The sequence below is a fragment of the Sciurus vulgaris genome (genome assembly GCF_902686455.1).
Source record: "Sciurus vulgaris genome assembly, chromosome: 4".
NCBI classification, from domain to species: domain Eukaryota; kingdom Metazoa; phylum Chordata; class Mammalia; order Rodentia; family Sciuridae; genus Sciurus; species Sciurus vulgaris.
Genome location: NC_136464.1, coordinates 55,281,219 through 55,307,862, shown reverse-complemented (window position 1 = coordinate 55,307,862; position 26,644 = coordinate 55,281,219). Strand labels below are relative to the sequence as shown.

Here is a 26,644-nt window from a genome sequence, read left to right as displayed (position 1 = left end):
CACAATCGGAAGACCCAGAGACACAGAGAGCAGGCCCCCCGCAGGGAAGGGCAGCAGTAAGAGGAGGTGTGAGGCCCCTTCCTCTGCATCCCCTCCCCACCCCAGAGAGCCGGGCACTCCCCACAGCCACCCCAGACAGTTCCGGAAGTCCAGCTGGGGCTGAGGAAGAGACAGACTCAGATCCTAGCAAGAGCAGGAAGTTTCAAGTAGCTCCGAGTCAGATGAGTGGCCACCACTGGTTAGCAGAGGGCTGATGTGACTGAGCAGGGGACCAGAGGAAGGAGGTGGGAGCACAGGGCAGGGTGGGCAGGGGCAAGGGACTTGGGGGGTCCGGAACAGCGCGACACCTCAAAGATCAGAACTGTGCTGCAGGATGAGAAGCGCTTTATGGGGCTAAGTGGAGTTTTGTTATTTCCCCCAAGAGAAGATGTTGGTTCCCGGGTGGAGTAAAGGGGTGGACAGGGCAAGGTTCTTCCAAAAAATCCAACTGACCCTCAGCAGATGCAGGGAGACGCTGGCGAGAGCAGGGAGCCCTCCCCACACTCCCAGGCCACCAGGATGGCCCTCAGATTCACACACATGTGCGCGCACTCACACACACACACACACACACACACACACACACACACACACACACACTGCACTCTACATGCACCCAAGGGTGCCAGAGTCCCGAGCCTGGGTAAGAGATTCTTCACCAAAGACATTAAGGAATTTGCTTCCCTAGGCAGAACTGGACTGCTTAGGAGATACAACTATAAACGCACAAACAAGAAACCACAGGGGGCTTCTCGGGTAAGATGGCCTCCGCTGGTCAGGAGATCTGGGGAACAATGAGGGGTGGCCTGGGGCCTAGCTGCCCCCACCTTGTCCCCGCAGACAGACTTTCCACTACTCTTTCACACTACAGGGCTTCAAAATAGAACGTGGAGGAGCCCCTTCACTAAGGCAGCCCAGGGGGCAGAGGGAGCCCTAGGGGCTGAGAGGAACGGGGCTGGGGATGGCCCAGGGGTACCTCTCCTCCTTGAGGAGAGGTGAGGAAGGATCATGCCTCAGCAGGCAGCAACTTCCAACTGCTTCTTCTTCACAGGGTCCCAGGGACATGTCTGTCTATTGGTCTGAGCAGGAGGGGAGCATTGAATTAGGGGGTCAGGAAGGTGGGCACACATCTGCCGCTCCTGGTCTTCAGGCTCCCTGGAGTGGACAAGGGAGACCCTGGCATGAGGGACAGAGGCAAAAGCAGCACCCCACCAGACTGTGCCAAAGGGGAGCTGCTCTGGGGCCTGGCAGCTAGCCTGCCCGGATCTGTGCCTGCAGCCTCCCTCTGCTGAGCGTGCCCTGCTCCTCGCGCTGCTCCACCCCTCCTGTGGGAAGGGCTCCTCTCCCCTGTGCCCACGCCCTGTGCCCCCAGCTCCTTCTCAGCCCCCTTTGGTCACTCTGGCTTGGGTCAGAAGAGTCTCTCCAGTGCTTGGGAATTCAGCAGAGGGACAGGTCTTGCTGTGGCCAGTGTCCCGGCCCATCATCTGAGGCTGGTTTCACACCAACTCCGCCCAACTTTGGGAAGACCTTCAGCTCCGAGGAAGCAGCCTGCCCTCCCCACCTTTGACCCCAGCAGAGGGAGGGAGAAGGGTAGGCAGGGCTGGCTGAGCCAGGGTGGGAACCCCAGAGTGTTGGGGTAGGGACAGGGACCGGGCATTTCAGTTCATTGATTTTGCCTGTGTGGTTGTGTGTGTGTGTGGTGTGTGTATTTTAAAACCAACAACAGATGGAAAGAAAACTACAGGGAAGCTGAAGGGCCTTTGGGTGACTCACGCTGCCAGGAGCGTGAGGGGTCAAGGACACGTTGGTCAGCGCATGCCACACGCACACACGCATTCGCCCGCCCAGCCACACATGCCTCACGCATACCATGCACTCACACCTCGAGGCCTCCCCGCCAAGCCAGGGTCCTTCTGACTGATTTCGGATCCACGTGCTAAGCTGCCTGCTGCTGTCCAGGTCCCTGCTGGCCCGTCTCCCTGGCCATCAGCACCCTGGCCTGCCACGGCTCCCAAGGGCCATCTACCAGATATAGCCTCCATCGTCCGCCTCGCCCGCCTCGCCCTCCTCCTCCTCGGCCTCCTCGCCTGCTTCTTCTGTCTCCTTCTCCTCCTCGTCCTCCCAGCCGACACCGCTCCCAAAGTCCCCTGAGAAACCCACGATGTCGTCTGTGAAAGACACAAGCCAAGCTAGATCAGGAACCTGCTGGCCACCTCTCTCCCCACTCAGCCTGGCCATCCCAGCGCAGGTCCTCAGAAGCCCCTGCCGCCACCCAGCCCTTACCACAGTCGGGGCTGCCGTGCGTGCGGGTGCCGGTCAGCTCCAGCCCCAGCTGGTCCACACACCAGCAGTCGCCACTGTTCTGGTCACACTGCATCTTTCGGTAATAGCCGTCCTCGTCACAGCTCGGGATGAAGATGCCTGAGTGGGACAGGGCCCGCAGGGTCAGAACAGGGGCCCTGGTGTGGACTCTGCAGTGCAGCCACAGAGCCTTGGGCACGAGCAGGGCCCACTGCCCCCCAGCCCGGCCAGCACAGCACTGCCCCCTCAACAAACCCAGGTGCCCAAGGCTGGTTTCTCCAGTTCTCCTGACAGGAAACAAGAAAACCCACGGTCTCCTTCTCCTCCTCGTCCTCCCAGCCGACACCGCTCCCAAAGGGGTGGCTCACGCCTGTAATCCCAGGGGCTCAGGAGCTGAGGCAGGAGGATCTCAGGTTCAAGGCCAGCCTCAGCAACTCAGCAAGACCCTGTCTCTAAATAAAATATAAAAAAGGGCTGGGAATGTGGCTCAGTGGGTAAGTGCCCCTGGGTTCAATCCCTGGTACCAAGAAAAGAAAAGAAAACCCACTTCCCTAAATAACCTGTTGGGGTCTCTGTGGTGGCTCCATGGCCCACATCTTCCAGGACAGTCAGTCTGCTCTCACTATGCCCTACGGCCTGGATCCCACTGCCTTCTGTCCCTGACCAGGAATGGAATGCCTGGCCTTCTCCTCGCAGTCCCTCTCAATGGGACCTGCCTTCAGGGCCACTCCCTTCCCTCTGATCCTGAACTGCGGCTTTTCTGTCCATTCGCCAGACCCGTTCTGAGATGACTGCCCACTTGGTTCGGGAAGGAGACACAGAGGCAATTAGGGTAACACAGTCCTCTGGGGGAGGTGCCTTGGGGCACGGGAGGTCTGCTTGGGAATAGGGGAGAGAGGCCAGAGTCCTGCAGACATGAGCTCACACCAGCCCCTGCCGGCCACTGGCCCCACAGCCATTGTGGCATTTACGGGTGCTTCCAGTGGTCTCATCCACCCAGTTAATGTCCAAGCTGCTCTCAAGGAGCTACAAGGCCCTGTGTGACTTGCCCCTTGAACCTCTGTCCCTTTGACTATCAAATTCTACTCACATGGGTCTTTTATTTTTTTGCCCCCTGTTCTCCAAGAATCTGCAGCTCTGTCCTGTCTTTGACTTGCTCTTATCTGGCTCATTCTCCTCCCTCAGGTCTCCCCATAACTCCAGGTCCCCAGAGAGGCCTCTGCTGACCCCTCAGGCTAACTCACATCCACCTGTAACCTCCCTCAGCACTGCCCACAAGTCAGTCAGCAGCTCTGTCCTTCTGGGGTGGGATTTTGTGCGTTGCATGTTTCCAGCTAGACTACGTGAAGGCCTTACTGGCCAGGGACCTTGTCTGTCTTGTCCAACAGTTCTGACCGGAGCTCCAGGGTATTTGTGGAGCATGTGAGCGTGCGTCTCCCACAGATGGGCCTGCTCAAGTTTTACATATGCACTTGCTGAAGTGAACAGAATGGAAGGTTCTAGGGTCTTTCTGCCTCTCAACCTCCAGTCCCACTATGGATAGCCGTAAAATAATGCTGAAAACACAGTTACTGAGGGGCAGATGGGGAGACCCTGGCCCACTATGTGGACAGAAACAGGAAGGTGTCTCCCTGTCTGTGTCCTGGGCCAGAGCCTGGGCCAGAGCCTCATCCAGGCTCAGTTCTTGCCATAAAGTCAGTGGTGGGGGAGGGGAGGGGAGTCCTTCAGCCTCTAAACCTCAGAGGAATTCCGGGGAGCCTCCCTGCCTCCTGTGCACACCCTGTCCAACAGTCACCTGGTTTTTTCTTGGCAGCCTCCTGGATCTGGATGCGCTCTAGTTCCGCCAGGCAGGGGGGCTCTGTGGGGGGAGAGGCAGCCTCTGAGGGGTTGTCCCATGGTGCCCATGGAACACGATGAACCTCCCAAGGCTTAGAGACCCCAGCAGGGTCTCTGTAAGATGAAATGCAGTCTTAGACACAGGGCCACCCCAGGGCGGTGGTAAGATGCCCTGATCCCTCTATTGTTTTGAAATCAGGACAGGGGCTCTGAGGGATGAACACACAAACACCCAGTCTCTCGTTAGAGGAGGACATCACGGCTACAGGATGGGCTGAGAACCCCAAGAAGCCTAGGGATCTCTGAGGGTTGGGGATCCATAGGATAAGTCAGAAGGATTCAATAGAGGAGGTGGGGTGATCATGTGGCCACCCTGGGTGGGGAGACCCCAGGAGAAACCTAAGACTAGAGGGAACATTAGAAGGACCATCCGGACTGAGAATAACTGGTGGTCAGCCTCTACCTCTGGGGCCTGGGGAAGTCACCAGCCTCTCCAAGCTGCCTCACAGTGCAATGAAAACAGTGCCAGCCTCCTTCCTGGGACTGACTCCCAGAGAGCCTGACGGGGGCAGGGCCCACCCAGAGGGCCAGGGCCCACACTCACTCTCCCTCCAGAAGCAGAAGCACCACTCAGCAGTGGACACCCGGCCATCCTTGTAGGTGTCGCAGGAATTGAAGAAGGGGCGGATGCAGACCTCATACTTGTCCAGGTTGATAGCAGCCAGCTCTGTCTGGTCCAGGAAGAGGTCAGCACTGGTGTCCAGCTTGGAGAACATCCAGCCGATAGAGTCCTTGCAGCTGGCCCCCAGGCTCTTGTCCAGCCCTGGAGAGAAGCTGGATTCAGACACGCTGTGTGCGTCTGCCTGCCCCTCCCCCCAGTCTCAGCCCCAGCCTTCAGTTCAGCATCGGGCCAGCCTAGAATCTAAGGTGGTTGAGAAACTCAAGAACGGCCAAAAGTCCTCACCTTGACCGCTACACAGGTCTGCACCTCAACCGCTCAAAATCCTGTTTTAAGAAACACTTGAAAAAAAATTTTTTTTTTCAAAGAATTTTGAGATTCCTTGAACTCAGGGCCCAGTACATGCTAGGCAAGTGCTCTCCCACTGGGCTATATCCCCAACCCCAGGAAAAAAATAATGTTTTACTTTCCCTTGGCTACCCACTTGAGGGTCTAAGGTCCCCACCCATGTTTCAAAGTCCTTCCTACTAGCTAGCCAGTCCTTCCTGCTGCGGTTGAAGCTGACCTCCCCATCTATGGGGGTCCCATTTGGGGAGCCACACTCAGGGCTGAGGGTCTGGCAGGAAGGAGTAAGGGTAGGCTGGCCCTGTGCGCACTGTCTCCTCAGCCCTGCCTATCCCTTCCTCCCTCTCCTCCCGGGAGGGCCACCAGCTCCTGTACCAGCGGCCGGGCTGGCTGCTCCACTGGCTGAGCTGTTCTGCTTGGAGTTCTCATGAAGGAGCTGGAACCAGTCCCGCAGCCGATCGCCCAGGTCAGCCAGGTCCTGACCTGTGCAGGTCTCTGCAGGTGGCAGAACAGAAGAGGGTGTGGGGGTGAGTGTGGTGGAGGCAGCAGGCTTGATCTCAGTTGGGATCCTGCCCTGTGGGCCAGGAGGCTGGTCAATGACCAGGGCCCAGGAGGGACGGGGGTGGAAGTGGGGAGCTTCCTCTCCCAGCCTCATGCAGCTCGCCTCCCCTCCCCACTGTCCTTCCCAGCAATGAGAGCAAGGCGCGGCTTCCTGTGGCCAAGTCCCTCCCTCCACCCACCTTCATACCCCCAGGGAAGACATGAGGGCTGAGGTCCAGGCCTCCTGCTCTGCAGCCTGGGCCCCTGAGCACGGGGCCTTCGGGCTTTTCCCTGTTTCTACCACCTCTCCTTTTCCATTCTGCGACCCAGCGGCGCAGCCCACCCCCGCCTGGCTGTGGCCCTGCACTCTGGTTACCTGGCTTGCCGTCGGTGGTGGAGGTGGCCGCCTGCTCCGTGGGGCAGGGACAAGGGCCCTCACATCTCACGGCCAGCTGCTTGTTGCTCAGACAGGCCTGCTGCTCCAGCTTACACTGCACGAGAAGGGCGGGGCTGGTGATGGCTCACCCCATGGGTCCCTGCAGATGGCCACCCTTGGGCCTCATACCCCCTGGAAGGCCCTCCTTGTCCCTCTGCAGACCAAGGGGAAGAGGCAGCAGGCCCAGGAAGGGTGGCACAGGAGTCCGCCCGGCTCTCTCTGAGTGTCTGCCTTTCCTGGACCCATCTCCTCTCCACCGCTCGCCCCCATGCCCCATTTTGGCTGCCTAGAGCTCTCAGGGCCCAGCCTCCTCTGTGTCACAGTCCCTGGGCCCTGGGGAATGGGCTCTTCCCACAGCTACCCCTCAGCTCTCCTGATAACAAACAGTCACCATCTGTTGAACATCTACTGCCCCCAGCCTCCGGCCAGTGTCTGGAAGGGGCTCCTCCATTCCTTGCCAGTAAAGTCTCTTCCCCTGGCTGCACTGGTTTCTCCCCCTGGGGTGACCGCACTGTGAAGTGGGTCATTTGTAGCATTTTACATTATCTCCCTTGGTCCCTTCGGCCCTGGTTTCTTGTGCTCAGCAAAGAACATCAAGGCAAAGGGAGGCCCAGTGACGTGCCCAGGGCAGTGGGGCTGGGAGGGAAGCCAGACCTACCCAAGGCCTCTGCCTCCCTACTGGACAGGGTGACCCTGGACCGCAGCCTCCCCCAACAGCCTGCTCTGTCCTCGACATAGGACATGAACCTTCCTCCTCCTCCTCCTCCTCCTCCTCCTCCTCCTCCTCCTCCTCCTCCTCCTCCTCCTCTTCCTCCTCCATCTCTCTGTCCTCTAAGCCTAGCCAATAGAGTGTGCCTGCCCAGGGCCAAGCGATCCCAACCTCCTCTTGCTAGTAGGCATGTTCTTCGCTAGCACCCGCATATCCTTGGTTCTCTGAAGTTCATACAATGCTTTCACAAACACCAACTCATTTAATCCTCACAAAATCCCATAAGGTGTTCCTCTGATTATGGTTGTTCCCCATATTGTCTTCTCATGGAAGAGGTTTCCCTCCTGCCCAGAAGGTTCCCTGCTGCTGGTGACACTGTGGCTTCTGTGTGGCCTTCTCTTCACCCCAGCACCTGGTCAGCAGAGCAACTTCCTTGGGACTTCTGAGAGGCCCTTCCTTGATTACTCCACTTGCAGTTACCTGCCCAGGTATCTCTTCCAAGCCCCTCCCCCTCTCTGCACCTGCCCAAGGTTGGGGACAGGCTCTGGCTCCATCTCTCAGGTCACTCCAACCAGGGCTGCCAAGGTCCCTCCTGTGCCCTGCAGGATGGCTGCTTTGGATGCACGGATTGAGCCGTCAGGCCCCACTGGCCCTCAGGAGGCCCCAGCTCAGTGTCCCCTCGGCTCCCTGTGGCTTCAGGTGCACCCCCCCAACACCTGGGTGCGGGACTTCTCACCACTGAGCTGTAAGTGTGGCCGTCGGAGCCACAGACAGAGGCCAGCTGGGCCATGTGACAGGGCTTGCAGATGGAGTCCTTGTTCCCATGGAGCTTCAGGGTAGGCTGCTTGATCCTACAGGAGATGGTGGGAGGACATGGGAAGGGAGGAAACAATGAGAGGGATAGGAGAAGTTCAGATCTGTGTCAGCGAGAGGCTGGCCCAGCAGTCTATCAGCCACCTCCCTACCCCTGCCACCCTCTGCCATCACCCTGCCAGGCCCTCCTCAAGCTCCTGAGGGTGGGGCCTAGTGTGTAGGCCATGAACTGCAGCTGGCTCTTTCCCAGGGGTTACTGAGCCAAGAGGGGCCTTTGGGGAGCAGGCTGGCTGACTGCAAGAGGTGAGGGGAGTTTCACTTGGTGTGGGGGATCAGACCAAATCAGAGGTGGCAAACCCACAGGCCACAGCAGGCCCACAGCTCATCTTGTCTGGCCACCAGGTGTAGAGGTGGTTGCTTATCGCTGAGTTATTCACCAACATTTGCAAAATGGGAAAGTTCACATAAAACCCTGAATTCTTGGCCTTTCTGAGACAAGAGGAACATGTGGCAGACCCTGTTCTGCATCCCCATGTAGCCAGAATAGGTCAGCGCGAGAAGTTGCTGCCCCCTTCCCACTGGGGCTGTGCTCTCCAGAGGGGCCCCTCGCCAGCCACTGTCCATGCCAGGCCCCTCGGGCATCTAAGAGTACGACCTGCAAGTCTCGTCTTCCATGATACAGGAGGATGGTGAGGGAAATGGGGCCTTTTCCAGGGGTCCTGGAGCTAGGCAGGGTCTTGTCCTTGGCTGGAGCTAAGACTCTTCAAATGCCCCTCCCCCTTCCTCTGCTGTAAGCCTCAGAAGCTCCCGCCTTGACTATTTCATGAAGTCCTGCAGGTCAGAGCTGGAGGAACCTCATTGATCTGGTCGAACCTATTCATCTTAGAGATATGGACACTCAGGCCCAGAGAGGAGCTGTGACTCTCCCTGGGTCCCACAGTATTTGTTAATTGTTCTCCTAAGGTGTGGCTTCCTCTTGCGGTCTCTCTCAGAGGACTCACTCTAGGGAAAGCCAGCGGCCATGTTGTGAGGAGGCTCAGCGCTCCTATGCGGAAAGGCCTCTGACCCACAACACTGAGAGTAACTTGGAAGCCCCCACAGCATTGTGACTGCCACCTGTGACAGACCCCGAGCCAGAACCATCTCAGGATTCCTGACACCCAGAAACTGTGTGAGATAGTACATGTTGGTTGTTTTAAGCCACTAAGTTTTCGTTTCGCAGCAGCAGGTAGCTGATACACGAGAGAGGGTCAAGTGAGTGGGTCTCCCACCCCTTACCTGTGCTCCAGCTTCTTGCGGCTGATGCACATGGCCCGCTGGTAGCCCTGGGCGATGCACACTTTGTGGCGGCTGCACTTTACCTTCTGGCAGGGGTCCTTGGTGGTGTCCAGGGCTGCAGGGATACAAGATTGGGACACAGATCACCTGGGAGTACACAGGCGCCCCCAGCCCTGTTTTTGAGCTGAGAGGCCCCTCCGTTCTGCAGCCCTTGATAACCAGAGCTCCTGAGCTCTGAAGTCCCACCCTTGCCAGGGCCTGGCTGGTCAAGAAGTCCCCCAGGCCAAATCAGGACTAGCCCTCTGGTCTTACATCCTCTCGAGGGTCAATCCCCTCTCGCCACCGAGGAGGGGCACGTTACCTTCATCTCCTTGCTGATTGTCCTCCCAGCTCTTGATGTAGTCATCCTAGAGGACAGAGGGAGGGGGAGAGGGGAAGGGCTAAAGTTCCCGTCCCAGAGCTGAGGCTTAGTGGCCACTGCACTGTAGAGGACAGGCCTGGGCACGGCGTCCACGTGCAGACTGCTGCCGTCGTGGTGTCTGCCCAGAGGACCCCTGTCCACCCAGGCCCTTCCAGGTGCCTCCCCTATGCCTCTGCCCCCTAAGCCCACATCCAGACTCCCATAAGGGTCTTACTCTCCCACCCCAGACTGGATGTTAGCAGAGGAAGAGAAGTCCGGGTGGGGGGGTGCCGGGGGAGGGAACGGCACAGGGCCTAGGCAGGTCACATGCCAGGGCCCAGGCAGGACTCACCTCCACCTCCTGGAGCCAGGATGCAGCAGCAGGCCATGGAAATGAGCAAGGGAGAAAGAGAGACAGACGAGGACTTCAGTGTGAGGCCCACCCTGAGGCCATGAGGTCCCAGGGTACCCCCGGCCTCATGTGCCCCTGGGTGCTGGGCAACATCCTCTGATAGCTATAGTCTCTGATCCCTAGGGACTCCAACTGCAAGCCAGTCTTCCTACATCTTCACCATAGACAACTGTGAGCTCACCCTAGGAGCAGAAGGATGAGGCTGGTGGATTTGAGAGGGTGACAACCCCACCCAGGTACCACCACCAGAACAGATGTCTGAAGGGCCTGTACTGCCCGGGGACAGTGATTCTTATGTCTGTGCCCTAGTGACCCAGACAGGGTGCACTCTTTCTTTTTCTAGGGTCCCTTCCTCAGCAGGTTCCCCTCCTGACACCTGACACCCTGTGAGTGGGGTGGGAGGAAGGACCCACCCTCTCCTCTTGGCTGCAAGGGACTGTTTCTCACTCAAGGTCCCTGCCTTCTCTGCAGAGCTCAGGTGGCACACTGAGCCATGGGGGTGGCCACGCCAGTGACGATAGCGTCCCTATTTATCATGGTCCCCCTTCAAGTCATCAGTCAGAGGCACCAGTGTTGAGAGCAGTGACGGAGGATGGGGGAGCAGTTACTGAGATCGGGGGTCTCTGATGCCCTCATGGCTGTGGCATGCTGGGTGCCTGGGAATGTTTCTGTTGCAAGGGCACAGGATGCCTGGCTACTGTAGCAATGCCCTGCATGAGGAGGCTCCGTGCAAGAGTCCTATCATCTCTGACCTTGACCTCAGGCACACAGCTCCTGGAAAGGAAGGAACTGGACAACCACGATTCACCAGCTCTGCTTCTCCAGTTCCTGCCGCCTATAGTAACTTTTAACACTGGACTTTCTTCAGAGCTATGCAGAGCTCCTAACATTGCACTTTGCAACTGTGGATTGCAACTATGGAAAAGCTACATAGATGTCCTAGTTTCTGTAACTTTCCTGAATACAAAGAATACAGTTGCATAGTCTTTAACCTGATGAGACATATATAAATAAAGATGGCTGATGTAACTCTTTAGACCTGCATCTCCATCAGAGAGCAGAGCTCCACCTGATCCCAAACTAATCTTCGAGATCTGTGTCTGTGAATCTTTATTTTCCAATCCCCCTTCACCCCTCAACAGACCCCAGAGCTTGGTCACGCTGGTCAAAACAAACCTGAAGAGGCCATCTGAGGTCACCTGGTTGGGCCCCTTCGTGTGCAGGAGAGACCAGAAAATGACCTGACACAGACCATGGACGTACATGTGTGAACTTGGCCTGTGTGAATGCCGGGGAGCCGGCACAGCCCCCTGTGCAGAGGGCACAAAAAGCCATGCCCAGCAGCCCTTCATGCTGAGTCCCACCCCATTCCCATCAGAGATGTGCAGTGGAGGGGGGCAGAGGTCACACTGCAGGGTTGGGGTGGGTAGGGACCAGACACTGAGCTGTCACACCTGAGAGGAGACGGCATGGGACTCAGGCACCGGCAGGAACCTAGGAGCAGTGACAGGGAATTCCCATGGGGTTTTGAAAGCCCGAGGCTCCGGCCTCCCAAGCCTTCCTGGAAGCCAGCAGGAGTGGGGCATCTGGCTCAAAGGCCAGAGAGGGCCAGGGCTGTTCAGGCGATTGTCCCACTGAGGCAGCTGTGTTGGGTACAGTCGTGCCTCCGAGTGTGTGCTTCTGCAAACGTGTGGGCATGCGGGCGGGCCCAGGTGCACCGCACATGTATCGTGTGTGCGCAGAACGCGCACAGAAGCCACAAGTGTGCAGCACGTAAAAATAAGGACGCTGAGGCGGTTCACCCTACACCAGATGGTTTCCACCCAGAAACGAAGCAGCAAAACCCACTCCTGTGAGCAGCCTCCAGTTTTCACACTTGGGAGCCCAGGCCCTCCTCCTGCCTCTTCCACAGTGAGAGGGAGGGTGGTGAGCGGAAAGGGGAAGGGGGGTCAGGGAACAACTGACTTCTCCCTCGAGGATCCGCTCAGCTCGCTATTTCTCCCTGTCTCTCTCTCCTTTGATGCTAACCTTTCTCTCTCCCTACCCCTTCACTTTGCCCACCCGAGGCCCCTTCAACATGACCAAGCAGCAAGTGTCCTTCAGTCCTTGGGCCCAGAAGCAGGCAGGAGGAAGATCCAGGAGGGGCTTCCTGGGTGCCCCAGGGCTTGAGCTGAGCCCCTGGAAGCCCCTGGGAAAGCTTCCATGGCTGTGCATACAATGTTCCCCCATTGGCTCAGGTCAAAAAAATCCAACTCAGACCCAGCCTTTCTTGTCCAGGAACACCACAGAGTAAGGGGTCCTCTTCACCTGGTGTCCACCCCACCACAGATTGGAAGCAGAGGCCAGCAGTGGCCAAGGGGTTGAGGCCAGAGTTACGAGGACAGGAAGTTAAGGATTGCAAGCCAGGCACAGTGGAGCATGCCTGTAATCCCAGCTACTTGGGAGCCTGAGGCAGGAGGATATCAGTCAGAGGCCAGTCTAAGCAACTTAGAGAGACCTTGTCTCAAAAAAAAAAAAAAAAAAAAAAATTACAAAAAAGGGCTGGGATGTGGCTCAGAGGTAGATGGCTTCTGAGCCACAGTCCAATGGGTCCAATCCCCAGTATTGGGGAAAAAAATAACAAGAAGGGGCAAAAGCAGACTATCAGGTTGGGTCCCTCTACCTGCTCCCCTTCTATGGGAAGGAGGAGGGGGATGAGGTTATAAAGAGAGGAAAATGGCTGGGCCTTGGGAGGCAGGTGTGTCAGCTGCCCTTAACCACCAAGATATGTGCCCCTAACCCACCTGCACCAGAACTGAAGGAGGGGAGGGGCCTTTGGCTCCTCCAGCCCCTGGGGCACCAGCTGAGGGCCGAGGGCCTTGGAGTCTGCTAGCCTAGCCCTGCTGCCTAAACTCTAGTGAGCATGGGCAGAAGTGTGAGACTCAGTTCAAAGTGCGTTCTCGAAGGTCAAGATCAAGGATTTCTGATTAGAAATTCGGGGGACAATGAGGATGGGACTAGGACCTCTAGGAAACCAGCAGCTCTGCCAACAGTGGTGGTGCACGCCTATAATCTCAGCAACTCCTGAGGCTGAGGCAGGAGGATCGAAAGTTGGAGATCAGCCTGGGTGACGTAGCAAAACCCTGTCTCAAGTAAAAAGGGCTGGGATGTAGTTTGGTGGCAGAGAACCCCTGGGTTCAATCCTCAGTACTGAGAAAGAACGAGAGAGAAAGAGGTGAGGGAAGGAAGGAGGGAGAGAGAGGAAGAGAGAAGCCGGAAGGGGAAATGGGACAGAAAGGGAAAGGAAAGAAAGGAGGAGGGAAGGAAGGAACCAGAGATCCACCCATGCCCCCAGCTGCCAGCGAGGGGCTCCTCCTGGTCCAGCTTGCGGGGGGCCTCTATTGCACACCAGCGTGTCCTGGGGTCTAGCTAAGTCCTGTGCCTCCACTGTGGCGGGTTGACAGGAGCGAGGCCGGGGATTCTGGATCCCGGGACCCTCACTCCCAGGACCATGGAAGCAGCCAGTGGGAGGGATGAGAGAGGAGGCTCTGAATCCCCGCCTCCCCGGCCAGCCGAGCGCCAGGCCTGGAGGAGCTCGGCACCTAGCTCCTGGCCCTGCTCTGGGACTAAAGCAGATGGTGCCTGGCGTGCAGGACACAGACCACAAGTCAAAGCTGTTACGACAGCAAGAGAGACCACAGATACAGGTGGAGAAAAGGAGAAGAAAGATGAGGGGCCCCTGAAAGGTGGGGACAGAGAGGCCCCCAGAGGAAGTCCTGCAGGGAGCATGGGAGGAGGATGCCCTGTGGGCACATGGGAGGGGCCAATGTGGGGCAAAGCTGAGGGACACCCACACTAAGGGGCCCCTGAGGTCAGATGGGCTTGGCACTTTCTATAAGCTGAAAAAGAGGTGTGTGTTGGCAAGTGTGAACGAGGCCTTTTGGTGCAGCAGTGTCTATTTATGGCACCCAAATGGGCTCATTAGCAGTTGTGAGAAATGGTCCGATAAAGCCGAGTGCACAGGAGCGCTGCATGTAGTCCCAGCTACTCGGGAGTCTGAGGCAGAAGGATCACACATTCAAGGCCAGCCTGGGTAATTTAGTGAAGCCTGTCTCAAAATAAAAAGGGTGGAAGAGCACCCTGGGTGGAACCCCCAGTACTGCAAAAAGGGACAAGAAAGAAAGAAAAGGAAAAAAGAAAAGAAATGGTCTAAGGAGGGCCCCAGGGTCTCCTCAGGAGCAGGAGGCTGAGTCCTACTCGGGCTCTGCTGCCCCTCTGCCCTCACCTGACAGAAAGGGATTTGGAAGAACCCCTCTATAGGGCCCTGGGGAAAGGGTCAGACCAGAGGGGAAATGGGCCAAGACCCACCAGAGGAGCCTGTCCATTTCACCTGGTGAGCACCGCTACCTAGGACCACAGAGCAAACAGGTGGAAGAAACTTCTGGAGTGTATAAATCCATCCTGGCTTGTATCACGTGATGCTTTTCATGTAAGTCCTCTCCAAGTATTTTGTATCAATATGATAAAAAAATGAGAAACTGAGGCACAGAGAGGCAAAGAAACCAGTCAGGGACCACAAGAGTGATGAAGAGCCAAGCCGAGCTCCCAACCCCATCCCACCTCGTATGTGTACTAGGAGCAGCGTTGTGCACTCGAGCGGGGGGTGCAGAGACTGGCAGGGAGGAATGTGGACCAGGAGTCTGCTCTAACCTGGTCTGTTGGTGTCCTGGGCCTGTGACTTCCCCACACAGGCTTAGTTTCCTCCCCTGGACCAGGTGGGCCTCAGTAAGAACTGTCCCTTAGAATCATAGAAGGAGCTTTTTAAACTTTCTAATGCCCAAGGGTCACCTGAGACCCTGGACGGTCACGGGTGGATTGGCTCTGATTAAGCCTATGCTTGTTCCAAGTGGGCAGAGTAAGGCCCCTGGCCAGGGCCCAAGCCCAAGATCCGCCGAAGCTACGCATCTCGCGTCTGATACTTTGCTTAGGTTCTCTGGTTTCTTCACCTCTAATGGGGCCTTGGGTGGAAAGAGCAGCCCAGCGGTTCTTCTTCCTTCCAGGGGTGCCTCATACAGAACAAACACTTCCCGGGCAAAGGAACAGCCAAATCCCTGGAATCCAGTCTCCTGACTTCCAACCCAGGTCTCGTCCTTTGTAGCATGCCACATCACCCTCTCCATGCTGAACACTCTGCACAGCCCTTTCCTCCCAAGGACCCTCCGCTGCTCCTAGTTCTCTACTACCTCTCTCCAGCCCTGGCCCACCCGACTGCAGACTTGTGTTACTGCAGCACCCCCTGCTGGCCTCGGTTAGATGGGCGCATCCAACTTCCACACCGCTGCAGCCACTGGACAGAGGTCTTTCTAGAAAGCAATTCTAGAATAGACAGTCTATTCTCATTTTGAGGGGAAAAAATGAAATGAGTCAGTGAAGAAGATTAGTATCAAAATGAGTGGCAGTGTTCAGGGCACCGATATAGTACATTTTGGCACCTTTCTGCTTTTCCCAAGTTTCCAAGATTTCTACGATGAAATGTGCATTACTTGAAAATGAAAGGAAAAAATATAATAATGTTAGATGTCAAAGCCCTTCCCTGGTTTCCTGTTACCTACAGAAGAAGACCCATCTTTTCATGTGTCCCTGGCTACCTGGGTCCCATGTCCACAGGCCAGACATTCACTCAGCCACTTTCTCCATCTGGAACGTGTGTTCACATCCAGCCCCGGAACTTCAAGTTAGCTTTCAAAACCCAGCTCAGGCATCATCTTCCCTAACCCCACCTAGTTATCCCTTGGCTGACTGGGCCCCATACAAGTCTACTATGGCTCTAGTGACCACTGGAAGTGTTGCTTTTGTTTGATCTTGCCTTATTTAGGTGCCAATTCCCTGAGGACAGAGACCATATAAAGTTCAACTCTCTGTGCCCAGCACCCAGTGCAGAGTAATAACAGTACTAACAACAGCCACCGTCTTTACAGCAGTAACATGGGGGAGGTACTGTGCTAAGCACTTTTCATTCATTGACTTGTTTACTTCTTTTTTGGCTACATAATGATTATTTTTATCTTCTGCTATAACTTTTTGTTTTCCATTGAATTTATAATTGCCTTCTTGTTTCATTTGCCTAGTTTGCTGTATATGTGCCACTAATTCAATGCCACCCCTCCAGTTGGGTATATCTATCCATATGTTCAGTTTCATTTGACTTGTTTATTCTTCACAGTAACCCTAAGAGAAACTTAACATTATTATTCCCATTTCTCACTTGATAAAATGGAGGCTTAGAGAGGTTAAGTGACTTGTGAAGGATTACACAGCAATTGCACAGCAGAATAAGATTGGCACACAGAACTGACTCCAGAATCTATGTCCCTAACCAGCTCTCTATAAATGCTAGCTGCTGAAGAACATCTCAGGCCAGGGATGGAACCAGGAGGCCTAATCCCAACCTATGAGTGACTTTTTCTACCACATCAGCTCCACTTCAGCCCCAGGGTAGGGAGACCCACAGCCAGGAGCGGAGGGACTGGATATGGAGGGGGAAGACACCAAGGGCCTCCCTTCTCCAGGTTCTTTCCAGAAATCCTTTCACTCGCCCCTGGTTCAGCTGGTTTGGAGCTAACCCATCTCCTGCTTTGATCTCTGCAGCTCGGCCCAGTTGCCATGGAGACGGGCCCACTGCGCCAAGCTGGAGGAGAGATGGGAGTGCGCAGGCCTAGCGGGCTTAGGGGGCGCATGCTGGGTGTTTCCAAGGCTGTTTACTTCCTGTCATTTTAATTAGCACCCAAATCACCCGCTCACTTCGCAGCTTGAATTAACCCAGCCTCTCCCAGCCTGCCCATCTGCTGGGGGAGGGGACACGCAGCAAACCAAGCAAAGGAGGAGCAGCTCTCCAGGAGCCCAGCTTACTGGGGTGAAAGCCACGCCCTGTAAATCTCCACCTGCCCCTCTGCTGCAGTGTGTGCAGGAGACCGGCCCTCCAGCCAGCTGCTGGGCCCACTCAGCATTGCCACTGACAGCCAGGAAGAGTCGCCTGCCCTGGACAGACTCATCCTCCTTGCCTATAAAATGGGGATGGTCCCTTGCCATACAAGACACCCAGGTGGAGGGACTCAGGGACGATGTCTGAGAAAGCATTCCCAAACTGCGCACTTAGAAGGCACATGGTGAGAGCCTAGGAGCAGGCCAGGGCCAGAGGCCTTGGGGGTCTCAAGGTCACAAGGGGCCTCAAATATAGACTCTGCCATTGTCTTCCAGAGGACATCCACAGAACTGAAAGAAGTTTATCAGGAGATTTCAATAAACCACAATTTTGTAACCCCATTAGGGCATTTCTGCGTTTTCTTTACAGGTCAAGAATTTCTAAAAGTGGAAGTGGGCCAGGCCTCACCCAACACCTGAGAGGCCCGGTCCCTCACATTATTTGCTCCTCATTCCTGAGGTCAGGGAGCCTGTGCTGGGGCCCATGAAGTAGGCCCCGGGTGGGGGAAACTTGTGCTCAGGCCTCCCCCTGCCCTTCTCTGAAAACAGCCACAGAGGAACAGAGAGGGGCCCAGAAAGGAGCTGAGAGGCGTGAAGAGGGAGCCACTCAGGACTTCTCAACTGAGCCTGTCATCCCCCCTCTGACCCACAGTGCCCCCTGTGTGGGGGAAGAGGCAGCTGGGCAGCCTGGGAAGCGCAGTCACTAAATACCCTCTCCCCGAGGGGACGGCCCGGGTGGTGCATGAGGCCTGGACAAACAGAAGGAGACAGGCATCTGGGAGACTCCCGCCTCCCACCTCTTCTCCCCTCGGAGGAATTTCCTTGGAAGGCAAAAATGTGCTTATCATCACTCCCTGCATGCCAGGAGCCCGGCCTGGGCTCAGGTATGCCCACACCAACACCCACCTGACGCCAGGGGCCTGATCTCCCTGGGACTCCAACCTGATGCCAGGGGTCTGATCTCCCTGGGACTCCAGGGGCACCAGTGGCCCCTGCAAACTATAAAGGTCAGAGAAGCTGGGCATCGTGGCACACCCCCTATAATCCCAGCAGCTCGGGAGGCTGAGGCAGGAGGATCATGGGTTCAAGGCCAGTCTCAGCAACTTAAGGCTCTAAGCAACTCCACGAGACTGTGTCTCTAAATAAAATATTTAGAAGGGCTCAGTGGTTAAGCAACTTGGGTTCAGTCTCTGGTACCCCACCCCCCAAAAAAAGGCAGAGAACAGGGGGGAGACATGAAGGGGCCTGGGCTCTATTCTGAGCAGCCTCGGGCCTCAGTTTCCTTTCTGGCGTATGGGGGAGGGCAGGATTTCAACCCCAGAGACCCCTGAGGAAGACTTTAGAGACTGGAGCTGAGGACAGGGGCTTGGCCCAGTGGGAGAACATTAGGCCACAGAGGAGGCGGGCCCTGGCTCCTGCCCTTCCCATGAACTCATTGTTCACAGGTTAAGAGGTCGGGGTGAGTGCTGAGGGCTGCTGAGGCTCCCCAGTTCTTCAAAACTGAGAGCTTCCAGAGGAGTGGAAAAGGAGCTTGAGCAACTTCACTCTTCACATCCTCTGACCTGTGCTAGGGAAAAAGGAGTCAGGGAAGGGCCGGAAGTTGTGCCCAAGCAGGGGTGAGACACTGGCTGGGTCAGGCCTGCCTTTGTGCTGAGTCCAGCGGTGACCTCTTCGCAGGCATTGGGGTAGAGCCGGAGGGAGAAAGATGCCTTGTGCTGGGGACACTGCTCTCCATTAGGGGAGTCGGGTGCTTGCCCACCCACAGGTCTCTGTGGCAGCACTGAGGTGGGGGCACTGTGAGCTCTCCCATCAAAGGGGGCAGCTGCTGCAGGCACAGGGGCCCGAAGAACAGGGTCTGGGGGACGATCTTCCTTCATGCCTTCACTCACAACCTGTCCTACAAATCAATCACTGGAGTCTGGGTCCAGGTTCTAGGAGTGTCTGTCCCAGCTTTCTGGGGAACAGAAAGAGGAAGAGATTCCCCCAGATAACCGCACCCGGTTACCCTCCTGCCTGAACCACAAAGCTGCTACCTGGAGAGGAGTGGCAGGTGCTGGAGGCAGCGGGAAGGAAGCCTTCCTGCCGCTCACATGCCACGGTGCCAGCGCTTCCTCCTGTGGCGTGCCCACTGTGGGCACAAACATCCCGGGAATGCTCTGGGGATAAGTGGAAGGGCACACCAGCAGTCTATTCCCAGACCCGCCCTCAGGGGCTTAGGACGGGAGAGAAGTGACAAACACATTATAAACACCAGCAGGAGGACTCTGGAGACCCAGCCTGCAGTGTCAGAGACGCCCTGAGGCAGCACCACCAATGCCAAGCAGCTCCTGGCCAATAAGTGCTGCAGGATCCCGAGGAAGGCGCTGTACCTGCAACGGAGCGCTGGGTGGGAGCTGCTCCACCTCAGAGCCACCAAGGCGGGACGGGGAGTATCTGAAATCCACCTAGGCCAGGCCTGGGCGCTCACTGCCCCTGTCCACGGCACTAACCAGACCCACGCTGCACCTACAAGGAAGCACGCAGAGGTCGTGCTATGGACTGAGCGGCTGCACCCCCAGATTCACAGGGAACTCTACCCCCTGTAGGATGGTACTAGGAGTGGGCCTTCGGGAGATCAGGGTTAGAGGAGGTCATGAGGCAGAGCCCCACGATGGGATCAGTGTCCTTAAGTGAAAAGAGACTGCAGCTTGTCCTCTCTGCCGTGAACGAGAAGGGGCCCTCGCCAGACCCCGAAGGTGACAATGCCTTGATCTTGAACTCGCCTGCCTCCAGAATGGTAAGGAAACGCTGTCGTTTCACCCACCCCACCCACAACACATTGTTACAGCCAGCCCAAAGGGACTGAGATGACTGGTGTGTGCATCCGGCCTGGCGTTGGCCCTGGGATACCAGATGGCCCCTTTTCTCAGGTTTCTCAGTCTGCAGTCAATGCACAGCTGACCCTGACCTAGTCACAGATCCTCTCTCTTTCTTGAAGATCTCTTCCTTGAATCCAAAGACTTGCAGCCCAGCGTGTGGTGGTGGCAAGGAGGACATATCTGCAGGTGGAGGGCTCAGGCCCTTGTATCATCTCCCTGGAGTCACAGATTGCTCAGGGGTCTGTGGATTATTTTCTTGAGCCTGCCATTACACCAATGAGAAAACCAAGGCCCAGAGAGACAGAGTGACTGCCCAGAGGTCACACAGCTGGTGTGTCCTACTAGGAAGAGGAGCAGTGCACTGCCCCTAGGCCCTTGGGGCTTGGAGTAAGACAGAGCCTCTTGCACCTGGGTCAGCTTCTGACCTCCTGGAGAACGAAGGTGCTGGCTCTCTACCTTCTTCCACACCTGGAAGAGCAGGTGGTGTGTGCACAGCACACAGCCCCTTTAGGCAGCGGGGCTCTTCTCTCCCTCACCTCCCAGGCTCCATGTCCCACTGGGCCTTCAGGAGTCTCTCACTGTGCTCTGGAGATGCCACGCCTCCAGTGAGAGAGGACTTAAAAACCAAGGTAGAGGTGGAGACCAGGGAAGGACCCCCGCTCCCATCTCTGAGCCCCAACTGCAGACTCCCTTCTGACCCACTTTTGGGTTCTTTTCACACACCCCACTTCCCCACCAACATCTGTGCAGTTCACCCCCACACTTGCATGGGTTCAGGTGTGGTGGGTAGGAGGCGGGGAGGGGAGCTCTCCAGGACTCTCTCTGTGACTCATACTTCCCTTGGGCCTACTTGGTGCTCATAAAATCAGCCCGGTGTGGTCGTGCGCACCTGTAATTCCAGCTGCTCTGGAGGCTGAGGCAGAAAGATCACAAGTTTGAGGTCAGGCTGGGCAACTTAGTGAGATCCTGACTCAGATTTAAAAGAAAAGCTAGGGATATACCACAGCTAGGTTCAATAAACAGAACCACATCAATCAATCAATCAATCAATAAAAAGGGGCTGGGGGTGTTGCTCAGTGATACAGTGCCCCTGGGTTCAATCCCCAGTATCAAAAAACAAACAAAACAGGAAAATCACATGCAGCCAGCAGATACTAATACCCCTGAGTCAATGCCCAGGGTCAGAGTGAAGTCACTGGCAAGTGGGAGGCGCTCAGATCTGCTGTGAATACGGGAATTAGCCTACAGTGACGTCCTTGGCATGGAGATTGAGGCTCAGAGCAGGCCAGCTCCAGAACTACGATGATCCAGCTGGGGGTTTTTCTATGGGGAAGGGTATTTCCTGAAATGGATGCCTTCGGCCCTTGGAGAGGATACTTCCATGGGTACACGTTCACTTCATTTTTTTTCACTACGGAACCATTAAACTCAGAGGGGTGATGTGACAGGCTTGGCATCCTGTGACCAGAAACTGAATCCAAGCCCAGGCAGTCCTGGAACACTGCACTCCGCATCCTCCTGGGTGGAGAGCTGCCTTTGGGGTGTTGTTAGGCCTGGGTGGGGGACACGCTGGTGACAGGCTGTAGAACACTGGGGGCTTTGGTCCACCTTCCAAGGAGGTCCTGCTCCTGCTCAAGGCATCCTTGGAAACTGAGAGGACACAAGCCAGGGTAGACTTTGCTCTTCAGGGTAACCCTTTCTTCTCATAGTCACTAAGGATTAGGCCTTGTGTACCCCAAAAAGCAAAGCTGAATTAGATGACCTAGTTTCAAATCCCTGGTCTGCCACTTCCTAGCTATTTGTCCCTTGAGGAAACTATCAATTTCTCTGTGTCTCAATTTCTTCTACCAGAAAATGGGTAGACTCTAAAGGAACAATAAGTATCACATGGGCTGTTTAGAGGCACAGGACACAGTGCACATAAAGTGCCCACTGCAGGGACAGGAAGATGCTCCTTGCAATCAGCAATGGGACATGTATTAACGGTGTGCCTCTGGGTGCCAAGCACTACGCCAGACACTTGCAAATACAATTAAAATTTCATGGAAGTGGAGTAACAAAGGAGAGAAGAGCCAGGAAGAAAGAGAACAGTCAGTTCTTCCTCGCCAAACTCTGGGGAGCCTGCCCCGCAGATGCTGTGTAATGGACCATCTCCTCTTGAGTGTCCACCTCATCGAGAGCCTGCATGTTTTGTTCCAAAGACTTGCGGTAAAGTCCCACCCAGTTCTGCAGGGAGTGAATCTGGAGATAGGAGCACTGGAGAGCAGGGCTTGGAAAAACCCAAGACAGCTCAGGGCAGGGCACAGCTAGATTTGTGGACTGGGGAGCCTCCCTATCTCCTTGAACACAAATGTCCTCCTCCCTGGCAGCAGGACACCGGGCATTAGATGTGAGAGCCCTGTGCCCACTGGAGGGAGGATTTATTCAGCTGGCAAATCCTGCTTCCCCTATAATCCGAGTGCTCAAAGAAAGAATGCTAAACTGAACGCCTCCTAACCAGCTCTGACCAAGTCCAAATTGGAGCATTCCCAAGAGGTCTTCCTCTTCTCTGTTCTGCTGACCCTTCAATCATCCACTCAGTTCTCAATACTATTTAAAAAGATATTTCCCACCATCGATTCCCTCAATCCTATTGCCTGAGAATATCCCTCCTTCCCACCTGGGCAAACTAGAAGACCTTGAGCCATTTTGTGGTTGGTTCAAGCTCAACCTGGCAACCCCTTAGAGGTTCAAAAGAAATTCCCTTCTTTCCTGTGGGGAGCCAAGTTTTTTGTATTTTCAAGTCAGCTGCCTGATGGAAATGTATATAAAAATTGATGCTACTGAGCCCAGCTGGAGGACCGTCAGCCCTTAGGATGAGAGGAAGAGTCTTTATTGGCACAGGAAGGATGAGAAGTGTCTGTAGTACTGGCAGAGTTCCTGTTTCCAGTCTGTGCACTGCACAACTCCAGGGGGCGCCGTTCACATTGTGGTACCACTGGAGTTATGCAATGCAGTGGCTCTGGGCTAGCAGCCTCCTTCTTGCCTTTCTGCAGAAGCTGCCAACAGATCCCCATGGCCAGGCCCTCCTACCCAGTCTTTGTCCTACTTCTCTCTCTGACCCTGTCCTTCTGCAGGCAGGGCTACCTTAAAAGGGGTTTGGAAGGATATCTGCCCTACTAAAGCTGGAGGGCCCCTCCATCAATATGTGCCCCAAAGCTTTCCATGAATCCTATGGGGGTAGGACCTGAAGAATTTCAAATGGGGTGCCTTTCTTCTGATAAGCATGGGAGGAAGGGGGAAGCGGTTGGCACCAATACAGGGAGACAGGTGGGCAACCCTGTGCTGGGGAGGGGGGGTCAAGCAGATATTTATTCTCACCCACCGGGCTGGCTACTGGAAGCAGGTGGAGGAAGGGAAGTGGAAGAAATCTTTTATTTTTAAACCATCACTGTTCTGATTAAGCATTTCTTTTCCCTCTGACCTTCACTAGTCCCATTTCGGCAGATCAAACAGCCAGCCAGTCCGAGGGAGGCCTGGACCAGTGACACATGGATTCAGGATGGGCCAGCCTGCTGCCGCCCCCTCACTGCTGGGCCCCAGGGCTGCTGCCCAGGCAGCGGCAGGAGACTGCGGCTAATCTGGGTTGGGCCAGCAGGTGCCTGGGGAAGGTTTTGCTGGGGCTCCAGACTCCCGGGCTGGACCAACCCTGGGTGGGCAAACATGGGACCAACAGTCCCCTTTGGGGGCCAGGCCCCTCAGCCTTGAAACCTTGCTGCCTATGGTTCCTCCTCTCCTTTGTGAATTACAACCTGCCGTCTGACTTTGGGGAGTCACTTGTCTCAGGATAACAAAAAGATCCATATCTCTGCCTTTTCCCATCATGTGGTTGGAGAGCATAAGCGTGGTGCCATGTGTTTTAAAAAAATTTCTAAGGAACTTGTGGATGCACGCAGTTCAGGAGGAACCAAGGAAGGTCAGGTGTGACCTGTGTTGTCCTAAGTGGGTCCGATGATAGAATCTAGGGCAATCCCGAGAAGTAAGAATGGGGAATAGGGATCCTAGAAGAGTCTTTCTGGGGTCCAGGCGTCAGCTAGCACCAGGTCACCCGGACCAGCTGCATCTCCTCTGGCACATCCGGCCCATCCCCCACCGCGCCCCCCACGGTTCTCCGGGACCGGCCACACCCTCCTTCTCTCACCCCTGCCCACCCCACCCGCCAGGCCGGAGGCAGGCGCGGCCCCCCTGGGAATGCCGCCTCCGATTTCCCCTCCGATCTACAGGTGCCGGTAAACAAAGTGCTGCAGCGACCGACTAGTCCGCAGCCGCCTCGCGCCTCCCCGCCCCCCACCCGGCAAAGTTCGGCTCAAGGTTAAGCCGGGGTTTGGGCAGGCGTCCGCCAGGGGCCCCCCAGCCCCTGCTTCTGGGCTCCTCTGCTGCTCAAGCCCACCCGGCCACAGACCCTTCGCTCCCGTTGTGAGCCCTCTCCTTGCCCTGGGTCGTCCACCGCCCCCAGGTTGGTCCGGGAAAATCAGCCTCGGTTCGTACGAGCGCCCCTCTGCTCGGGGACCCCAGAACCGGTCTGGCAGTCACCCGGAGGTGGCTTCGGACATTTTCACCGCTGTCACTTGCCCCCGACACACCTTCCACCATCTCATCTTATAAAGGTGGCCAGGACCCTTATAAGGGTGACTCAAGGCCCCGGCAACGGTTCCTGCCCCTTCTGTCCCCCTCCCGCAAAGCCCAAGGTAGGAACAGAGGGCACCCACGCGACGCGGCGCTACCTTCCCCGCCGGCCCCACCCAGACCTGTGCCTTCTGCAGTGCCGCGTACGTGGAGCCCGCCGCACCCACCCGGCCGGGGCCAGGCCTGGGGGCGGCTCAAAAAACGGAGAGGGCAGGTCGGGGTCCAGACGCAGCCAGGGCCCCAGTCCTCGCACCCCACACCCATCTCCACGCCCGGCCTGCCGGGAGACCCTGTCTCGAGCGCGCGCACCCGGAGAGTCTCCTCGCCTGGGACTTGCTCTAGCGGGTGCGAGACTGGGGGTCCCAAGGCCGCTGGCCGCGGGGACACGGGGAGGGGCCCGGGGCTGGGACTCTCTTGGTGCTGTTTACTCTCGGCGTAATTAGCCCATGCGGCGGCAGGAGGCTTGGGCTGCCGGAGCCTCGCTCCGACGCGCGGTGCCGGCTCCAGCGCTCTCCGCGCGGGGGTCTCCACTCCGAGGCTCGCTCCCCAAACCTGCGCCAGGGCCTCGGCCCTTGGCGCCCTGCGGACTTACGTCTCGGAAGCGGTTCCAGTGCTTGATCTTGCCGCTGTACTGCGAGATGGACGACAGCCATTGCTCGTCCTCCATGAAATTGCCGGGGGTCTCGCCCTCCTTGAGCCCTTTGGCGTCGCCTTCGGCCAGGGCGGCTGCGGCGAGGAGCAGCAGTGGCAGTGCCAGTCGTCCGCAGCTCGGGGCGCGCATCGTGGTCTGGGTTGGACCTGGGGAGTCTTGACTTTTGCAGGATTTAAACGTCCTTCCCTCCACCCTGCTGTTGGTGAAGGAAACGCTGCCGTCCTCCTCAGCCCTCCTCCTGCGGTCTGACTCTAGTGACTGACGGATGGTGGGTCGTGGCTGAAATGTGACCTGGTTAGAAGATGCACTTGTCTGAAAAAGCCCAGCGCTGGACGCGGAGGGAGAGAGAATCAGAGAGGCTGCGCCAGCAGGGGCCGTGTCTGTAACTGTAGCATCGGCATCACGTTTGACATCATCATACCTGGTTTAAAAAAAAAAAAAAAAAAAAAAAAAAGGAGGGGGTAGATTTCAAAGCGAGCGCTGGATCAGAGCGCCCAGCGCCAGCCAGCCGCAGCGCAGCCCAAGCGCTCAGGGAGTTGCAGACCAAGGCAGCAGAATCCTGAGATGTCCCTGCAGTCTCCCCAAGTGGAAAGAAGGGCTCGGATCTCCCCAGGGAAGATGGGGTTGGGGAAAAGACGCAAAACTCTCCGGTTACAAATCCTGCCAGGCTCAGGTGTCTAAAAGGGAATTTGGCCGCAGTCTGTTTTCCCTCCCCCTGCCTCCCACCCTGAGGGACCTGCGCCACAGCCCTGACAGCTGGCTTCCTGCGAGTTACGGCTCTACCGTAATGGGTGGCTTCCTTAAGACAAAAGCCATATAACAACTGGCTGCCTCAGAACTATTGCTGCCAGCCCCTCCTGCTCTTTTCAAGGCAAGGCCTGGGCACTGAATTGCTGGTGAAACAGGGGCAGATGTCCTTCTCCCCAAGCAGCTGTGTAGGGTCTGTTACCCTTTTGTTAGCTCTTCTTAGGGCAACCCTAAAAGGCAAATGTCTGGCCATTTCATCTGCCTTGAAGCTGCAAATCTGGAAAAGGTACATTTGCTTGTGGTTTTGACTTCTCATTGATTGTAATAAGCCTATGGTAGGGAAGTGGGTAAGATGGGGGTAGCTGGTTTTGTTGGAGGTGTTTAGGGTTTTTTGTTGTTGTTGTTGTTAAAACTCTGACCCTCCCTCATTGCCCATAGAAATGTGTTGACATACCAGCTGGGAGGGCTGGAGGCTGGGCAGAGTCCCAGGATCAGAACAGAAATGAGGGTGACGTTTACGTTAACAATGAATGGGAGAGGAAACAGATAATCGGACAGGATAAAATATATTGAACTTCTGGGACCCAAGCCCTGGATTGTGTTTTTATAAAAGACTTGGCTGCTGTGATCTTAAAAAATCAAAGGCAATGAGAAACATGACTTTAATCAGAAGGAAAAAACAGGTTACAAGGTTTATAGTCAGAGTCCTGCCTGCTTGGGAACTTTGAATGTTTCAGTGGCTGGGGTTGGGATTCCCTTGGGAAAAGAGAAAACAATAGCTCCCTTTCCGCGTATTCTTGTCTCCTTTGCAGGTGGATCTAGTAGTGGTGGAGTGGCAGCAGGCCCTGCCTGTGAGGTCCCACCTCACAATAGATGGGTGGCAGTGGGGCTGTGTACTGGAAGAATACAGCTTATTTCACACAGCCTGGGGGGAGATGGGAGAATCTCATTTTCTTTTCCTGGGGGGTGGGTAC

At 56.2% G+C, this 26,644-nt stretch overlaps 2 protein-coding genes across 3 annotated transcripts in view; both read right to left on the bottom strand.

The window, feature by feature from the left end:
• Positions 1–1,270: 1,270 nt before the first annotated feature.
• Positions 1,271–25,319, bottom strand: SPOCK2 (SPARC (osteonectin), cwcv and kazal like domains proteoglycan 2). The gene is made up of 10 exons (XM_079137146.1): positions 24,864–25,319; positions 9,338–9,383; positions 8,977–9,091; positions 7,622–7,736; positions 6,117–6,231; positions 5,576–5,695; positions 4,781–4,999; positions 4,136–4,198; positions 2,323–2,460; positions 1,271–2,207 (listed from the first exon to the last, which is right to left on the bottom strand). Exons 1-10 carry the CDS (start codon positions 25,050–25,052, stop codon positions 2,062–2,064), a joined length of 1,266 nt encoding a protein of 421 aa, XP_078993272.1. The 5' UTR covers positions 25,053–25,319; the 3' UTR covers positions 1,271–2,061.
• The window catches only part of ASCC1 (activating signal cointegrator 1 complex subunit 1), a 106,897-nt gene continuing 105,460 nt past the window's right edge, over positions 25,208–26,644 (bottom strand). For both annotated transcript variants that reach the window (XM_079137115.1, XM_079137117.1), the window contains one exon: positions 25,208–25,344. In XM_079137115.1, the coding sequence (XP_078993241.1) occupies positions 25,339–25,344 (6 nt within the window). In that variant the 3' untranslated portion in view covers positions 25,208–25,338. The remainder of the gene's footprint in view (positions 25,345–26,644) is intronic.